This window comes from Emys orbicularis, chromosome 1 (genome assembly GCF_028017835.1).
Source record: "Emys orbicularis isolate rEmyOrb1 chromosome 1, rEmyOrb1.hap1, whole genome shotgun sequence".
Taxonomy (NCBI): Eukaryota; Metazoa; Chordata; order Testudines; family Emydidae; genus Emys; species Emys orbicularis.
In genome coordinates, this window is record NC_088683.1 from 1,723,043 (window position 1) to 1,730,467 (window position 7,425).

At 57.4% G+C, this 7,425-nt stretch overlaps 1 protein-coding gene across 1 annotated transcript; it reads left to right on the plus strand.

Annotated features, from left to right (window-relative positions):
* The first annotated feature begins 597 nt into the window (after positions 1-597).
* Positions 598-6,764, plus strand: LOC135895612 (N-acetyltransferase 8-like). Its single transcript, XM_065423752.1, has 2 exons — positions 598-665; positions 6,071-6,764. Exons 1-2 carry the CDS (start codon positions 598-600, stop codon positions 6,762-6,764), a joined length of 762 nt encoding a protein of 253 aa, XP_065279824.1.
* Positions 6,765-7,425: the final 661 nt, after the last annotated feature.

Genomic DNA, 7,425 nt, shown 5'->3' on the forward strand with positions numbered 1-7,425 from the left:
ATGGGAACGGGGGTAGGTTCGAACTTCCCCGGGTCACTGGCTAAAGTGACCCCGCTCAGTTCGGTCTCGAAGGGGGGAGATGTGACGAACTGGGACTGTTCTTACTGTGATCTGTAAGTGCTGACAGGGGAGTGTGGCTGGGATGGTCTGCATTGGGGGATGGGGGAATGACTGAAAATACCTGAGCCTGTAACATGAGAACCCAGGAGGGGGCTGGGGCGAGGTGACACCTTTGCCCGGGAAACTGAACAAAGGCTGTGGGAGGGGTCGCTGAAGGCAGACTCTGGGAAGCTGGCTGGTGAGGTGGCTGGAGGCAGGGAGGGCTCTGACCTCTGGAGGGGGGCTGGGATGCCCGAGGACCCCAAGATGGACCTAACTGAGGGGTATCCTGTTGTCTGTGCCTGCACGACCTGTCTCGGACTGTATTCCCGTCGTCTAAATAAACCTTCTGCTTTACTGGCTGGCTGAGAGTCATGGTGAATCGCAGGAAGCCGGGGGTGCAGGGCCCTGAGTCCCCCCTTACTCCGTGACAGCTTCTCTTTCTAATTCAGCTATTTTTTGCTTTTCCAGCAATCGAAGATCTGCTAGTTTCTGTTCATGCTCAAGTTGCAGGTTATTTGCTGCCATTTGCATTCTAACTTTTTCTGCATCTTCTGTAGCCTCAGGTAAGGGCTGTGCTCCTGCCTCCTGATCACTGGCCATTAACAGATCTCTCAGTTCTTGATTTGTAGCTTTCTTTCTAAAGCTTATCCCCCTTTTCTGAACACAAATCTTCCAGGGCTTTTTTTATCAAGGCTTTCATATGCTCTTTGCTCACCCATTGCAACTGCTCTTTAACCAACCAAACTCTCAATACCAAAATTCCAATTTGGATAGCGGGGGGTTCTGACCCAAAGTTTAATTGATGTGGTTCTGTGGCTCCTGCTGACTACGGCATTGTGACGGTGCTGCCCGTGGGAGCCAGCTGAGGTCACTCAATCAGGGTGAACTGCAAACCAAACGGGGCAGCCAAACCCCAAAAGCTGGTGGATATTCCAATACTTAGATTTACCAAGGCAGCACAAAACAGCCTCTGTATTACCTCACTGGTTACTCAGAAGTCCAAACAACGCAGTTCCCTTAAAGTTCCCAGCCTCAGATCTCCGTCCAGATACACACGTCAGATATGATGATGATTACTGAAAATCTTATCTCATCATATAAAAGAAAAGGTTCTTCCAATCCGAAAGGATATAATTGGACACATCCAGGTCCAATTATAACTTAGATCTTACCCAAAATACACGCTAATAGCCAATTCTTATTAACTAAGCTAAAATTTATTAAAAAAGAAAAGAGAGAGTGCTGGTTAAAAGATCAATATACATACAGACTTGAATTCAATTCTTGAGGTTCAGATGCATAGCAGAGATGAGCTTGTAGTTGCCAAAAGTCCTTTTAGAAATAGTCCAGAGGTTATAGTCCAATGTCCATATTCAGGGTGACTCCAGTCAGTGACTGGGGATCTCAATCCTTGTGGCTGAAGGTTTCCCCCTCTTGAAACCCAAAGCAGATCTGAGATGAAGCAGGATCGTGTCCCAGGGTTTTTATACATTTCCAGAAGCCTTTTGGCCTGAGAAAGCAATAGGCTTAACTCTCCTTCTCCCAAACATCCTGGCAATTAGCACAGGGTAATTTATCCATTAAACAGTTCAGATACAGGTTACCACAACCTTCAAAGAGACATAGAGACAATAATACTATTTCTCTCAAGTGTCTTCCTAAATGTTAATATTCCTTTTTTGATCTTTGAATCAAAGCTATAGCAATAGACAAGACTTGTTTGCTGACAGCACAAGCCCTGAGCAAACACCCACCCTTCTACCTCTAACAATGCAGCCTGCATTTCAAAGCTCTGTTCATTTACATATGTTCCTAACAAGTCTCTAAACTTCGGCCATGGGTCAGGTCAGTTTAATTAACTCTTTCTGGCCCTGTCATCTTTCAATGAGATATTATATTACACTTAAAACATCACCCCCCCCCTCTCCCGGAGACACTGCCCTGCTCCCAGCCTCAGCTTGGGGGTGGGGCAGGGCACGGACAGGGCTAAGGGGGGCACGAGGTAAAAACTTTGGGGACAGTTTCACTGGCTTTCAGCCCCCCACTATAAAATGTCGGTGCCCCACAGATAGCCCTGGCGCAGCCTGGAGTGTCTCCGCAGTACCCGCAGCATCAGGGATGTCTCTCCGGCGCAGAGCTGGTACCAGAGCTTCGCACGAACTGGCCTTCAGCGAGCTCACGTGGGATGCCAATAACCCGGGGGAGGTTCCATTGTTCTTTCCATTTGCTGAGTGCCCATCCCCCATATCTGGGCAAAAGGAACTGGGGGGGGGGGAGGACTGTGGTTCCAGTTTGCTCACGTCCCCCACCCCCACCCCAGTTCCACCTGTAACCGACACTATTCGTGGTGTGTGTGACCCCTGCAGCGCCTGGACGCCCCATTGTCCTGCACACACGCAGCCAGACAGGCTCTGCCCCCAGCAGCTCCCAGTCCAGAGAGAAGCCCCAGGCAAAGGTCCGAGGGGAAACACGCGCAAGGGAGGGGAAGGGACTGAGCCGACATCCCGCAGCAGGTCAGGGGCAGAGCTGGGGTAGCCCCGGTCTCCTGCATGCTAGCCCACTGCCCCAGCCACTATCCCACACAGCCTGGCTTCTGGCTGTTAGCTGCTGCGTGAAGTGGCCTAGGCCTGACGCCTAGGGAATGTGCCTCGGCCGCTGGCGGGTGGGTCGTGCTGTGATCCCCTTACAGAGATGGGGACTCCCAGCCACAGAGCAGCTCTTTTGGTGCCATGCAAAGGCGACGAGACGCAGCTATAATCTGCTTCCACGCCCAGGAACCAGCTTGAGCTTCCGCCAGCAAGGAGGGAAGCAGTTAGAGGGGTGGGCTCTGGAGTGCGTGGGGGGGCGAGCAGCTTATTGCTCGAGTGCGGCTGTCGGGGGAAAGCTGAACTGTTGCAAAGACCCCGCACTGTCCCCCCAGGCAGAGCTGCCTGCGTCAGGCTCTCTCTAAAGCCTGCTTTCCCTTCAAGCAGCCTGGGCCCGGCCAGCTGGCTGGATTCCCGGGGAGGGCAGCTACATCTCGGCTCTGTGCACCTAGCGCAGAGGTCGGCAACCTTTGGCACGCGGCTCACCAGGGTAAGCACCCTGGCGGGCCAGGCCGGTTTGTTTACCTGCCGCATCCGCAGGTTCGCCAGTCCAGGCCAATGGGGGCAGCGGGAAGCAGCACAGGCCGAGGGCCATGCTCGCTGCCGCTTCCCGCCACCCCCATTGGCCTGGGACGGCAAACCACGGCCAGTGGGAGCCGCAATCAGCCGAACCTGGGGACGTGGCCGGTAAACAAACCGGCCCGGTGCTTACCCTGGTGAGCCGCGTGCCAAAGGTTGCCAACCCCTGACCTAGCGGTTCCATCGCCGCTGCTCTGGAGCTCTTGGCTGGAAGTGGGGGGCTTTCAGCCTGGCTGGGGTCTGTGCACAGGTGAGTCCTGCAGCTGGGAGAGGGGGTTGGGGGTATTGCAGAGTGTCGCTGCACCCTGGGGTTTTGCATGGCCACAGAATGATGGCTAGCCCGGGGGGCCCTGTGCCATGGTGCTAAGGGGCTGCTCAGGAGAGGAACAGACTTTGCTCTTGGCTGCAACTGGGAGCGTTTCCTTCTCGGGTGGGTAAGGGAGCGGAGAGGTTCGGGGGGGGCAGTCAGGGAGAAGGGGGTGGTTGGATGGGGCCGAGGTTCTGGGGGGGTGGTCAGGGGATGGGGAACAGGGAGGGTTGGGAGTGGGAGTCCCACAGGGCCTGTCAGGGGAGGGGGGGGGTGAATAGTGTTCAAGAGGGCAGTCAGGGGACAGGGAGTGGGGGGGGGGTTGGATAACGGGGTGGGATCCCAGTGGGCAGTTGGGGCGAGGTGTCCCGGGAGGGGTTGGTCAGGAGATGAGGACCAGAGAGCAGTTGGATAGGGGGTGGGAGTCCTGGGGGGGCTGTCAGGGGGCGGGGGTGTGGATAGGGGTCAGGACAGTGAGGGGACAAGGAGCAGGGGGGTTGGGTAGATTGAGGGTTCTGAGGGGGGCAGTCAGGGGGCAGGAAGTGGGAGGGGGCGGATAGGGGGTGGGGGCCAGGCTGTTTGGGGAGGCACAGCCTTCCCTACCCGGCCCTCCTTACAGTTGCGCAACCCTGATGTGGCCCTTGGGTCAAAAAGTTTGCCCACCCCTGTGCTAAGGGGCTGCTCGGGAGAGCAACAGGTAGGATGACCAGACAGCAAGTGTGAAAAATTTGGGACAAGGTTGGGGGGTAATAGGAGCCTATATAAGAAAAAGACCCCAAAATCTGGACTGTCCCTATAAAATCGGGACATCTGGTCACCCTAGGAACAGGCTTTGCTCCTGGCTGCAAAAGCAGGAACTGAAACCGCTTCCAAGGCCCTGAGCTGGCCAGCCCGCAGAGCCCATGCAAGGGCCGTGGAGGTGGGGGCTGTTCCTGGGGACTGGCTGGCCAAGCCGTGGCTACACTGAGCTTTGGAGCCCAGGGTGTTCTGAGAGCAGAGGAGAGAACCCAGGCGTCCTGCCCAGCCAGGCAGCAGAACAGGTGTGAGCGGGCGAGCACTGACTGCTGCGCTCCCTCTCCAGAGCTTCCCGCTGTGCCTGGGTGTGTAAGGGCCAGGCCGAACCGAGGGGATCCGGTGCACGTCAGGCCCTCCCCTGGGCCGGGCATGGAGCATTTCCCCGAGGGCAGCCGTCGCTCACCATGCCCCAGAGCAGGCGAGCTTCTGAGCAGCACGAGGGGCCTGTGGTTAGAGCCCGTGGCTGGGAGTCAGGCCGTCCGGGGTCTCCCCAGGGAAGTGTTAGATCCACAGAGCTTCGCACCAAAGTGTGCAAGGCCAGGTGTGCAAAGGGAGGCACTGAGCAGCCTGCCCCCATCACCAGCAGTGCCAGGCTCCCGGGTCAGTGCCCAACCCACCACCCGGCAGCTGTCTGGGATGGCTGCTGGCCTCCTGCGGGGGCTGGGTTAGGCTCACGTACTCCGATGACAAGGCTGGGGAGAATTTCCCGAATGTTTTTCTGTTCGTTGTGATCACTGGCTGGGGGAGACAAATCAAACCGCCCGATGAACGCTGCGGGGGGCCTGGTGACATGGCCGTGCAGGGGGTTTATGGCCGTTGGTGCCTTAAAACAATCCCTGAGCTGTGTGCCTGCACCAGGGCTCCCACCCCTTCCCTCCCACCCCTTGGTTCCTCTCTATCCAGCTGACACCTGCCCCCTCTGGGGTCTCCCAACCCCTCCTGCTGCCCAGGCTTCCCCTCCCATCCCAGGGCTGGGCCCCCTGCCCTGCTCCTTGCTGGAGAAGGTGAAAGAGCAGAGGAGGAATAGGGAATCCAGGAAGTGCCCCATGGAGTCGAGGCGCTTCCTGTGGGCTTGGTCCCAGCTGATGGTTATTGTCTTTTGTTCCCAGCAGCATGGGGCAAAGGCCCCGGATACAGAGCGGCTCTCTTCTCCCGCTGGGTAGGTACCGCGCTGGGCAAGGGGACGAGGGTGACGGGACCACTGCAGTGCGAGCTGCTCTGGGTGTGGATCTGGGGGAGGGGGAGAGGCTGATCCACAAACACCTGCCGTCCCCTTCCAGATGGGATCGCAGCCCGTTAGTCTGGGGAGCTGCTTGGAGCGTGGGGCATGGAACCTCCACGGCCAGCCTGTCGCCAGCTAGGGCTGGCGTTTAAAGGGGCAGCGTCTGCCTAGTGAAGCCCCCTGCCCTGCCCCCCAGCCCCTCTATCCTGAGCCCCTGGGAGAGATTGTCTCCCCCCATCCCCCCACCCGTTCCTGGTGCTCCTCTTGCAGGGCAGGGCTGATGGGTGGGTGCTGAGGTAGCTGGGAATGGGGGTGATGAGATGGCAGGGCGGTGGGTGGAGGCGTGGAAGGTGTTTGCCAGGAGTCAGTGAGGGTGGGGGGGAGCCCAGTACAGCGAGAAGCCAGGGGCACTGTGGGAAGTGGCTGGTGGATCAGCAATGTCCCAACCCGCTCCCCTGGTTTAAACTCTGTCTGCCCTAGTGTGCCTGGGCTGAGCGGCCCCATGGCCCTGTACCGCATCCGGCAGTACGAGGACAGTGATTACGAGGCCGTGCGCACCATGTTCGGACGTGGGATTATGGAGTACGCTCCTGCTGGCTACATCCACATGCTGAAGCATCCCCAGGCCCAGCTGCACTTCCTGGGCCTGTTCCTGGCGGTGCTCGCGGCCTCCGGGTCCCTCCTGGTCTCCCTCCTGGCTCTCCTGCTCGCTCTCACTGGGGCCTGGTTTTGCATCCAGTGTCTCTGGAACGATTACGCCCAGCAGTTTCTTTGCAACGACCTACTGGACAACCGGAGAATCTACCTGGAGGCAGCAGACTCTTGTCTCTGGGTGGCAGAGGCTGAGGGGGCAGTGGTGGGCATGGTGGGGGCCGTCCTACCGGATGACCCCTCGGAAAGGGGGCACGCCCTGGAACTGAAGCGCATGTCCGTGGGGAGGGAGTACCGGGGCCAGGGCATCGCCAGGGCGCTCTGCAGGATGGTCATCCGCTTCGCCCAGGAACACGGGTACAGTGCCGTTGTGCTGGCCACCTCCATGGTTCACTACTCGGCCCAGCAGCTGTACGAGAGCATGGGCTTCCGGAGGGTCTTGGTGAGGTCCCCATCGCTCCTTGCCAGCTTCCTGCAGTTCTCGATCTTCTATTACCAATACGAGGTTCCAGGGTCTCGCTGAAGGCTCGGGGGTGGTGATTCTTCCCCTGCCTGCTCAGCCGCTGGGAGCTTTGCCTGGCTTGTTAATTAACTCTGTCGTGGAAAGAATCACCCACGCAGTGATTTTAGTTCACAGACTCAGAGCCCGAGGCCTTTATTGCAATACATACCAACGCGTTGGGGTGCAGTTTTTCAAACTGGCACACCGGGCAACAGCTCGCAGGCTTCTTTTATTCCATTAAACCACAAGCAGGGTACAAACAATACGTCATGCATTAAATCATTGGGGGCAAATCACAAGCTGAACAGGGGTTGAACACGAGCTCTGGGGACAAATCACAAGCTGGGTAAGGGTTGAGCATGAGCTGATCACGAGCTAGGAAGCAGGGGTTGGGGTCAATCTTCTCACCCCCCTCCCTACCCTCTGACTTAATTTCCGAGGAGTGGGTGTTTGTTTGGGTAGAGGGGCGCTTGGTGGTTTCCGCAGGGGTGGTGCTCGGCCCTAGCTTGGGTACATTTCTCAAGACTCGGACTATGTCATTTTCCGGGGGATTTCAGCAAAGGCTTAAGGGAGGGGCTAGTTTGCAGATAGCTGGACTATGGAAAAGGTTGCAAATAGTTATAGCAGCAAGGATGATTAACTCTCTGCAAAAACAATTTCTTAATGTCAAGCAACTTGCGTT

Coding starts and splice junctions, on each gene's coding strand:
- LOC135895612 (XM_065423752.1), top strand. CDS start 598: ATGCTCAAGTTGCAGGTTATTTGCTGCCATTTGCATTCTAACTTTTTC. Junction 666..6,070: donor TGCATCTTCTGTAGCCTCAG/GTAAGGGCTGTG, acceptor TGTCTGCCCTAG/TGTGCCTGGGCTGAGCGGCC.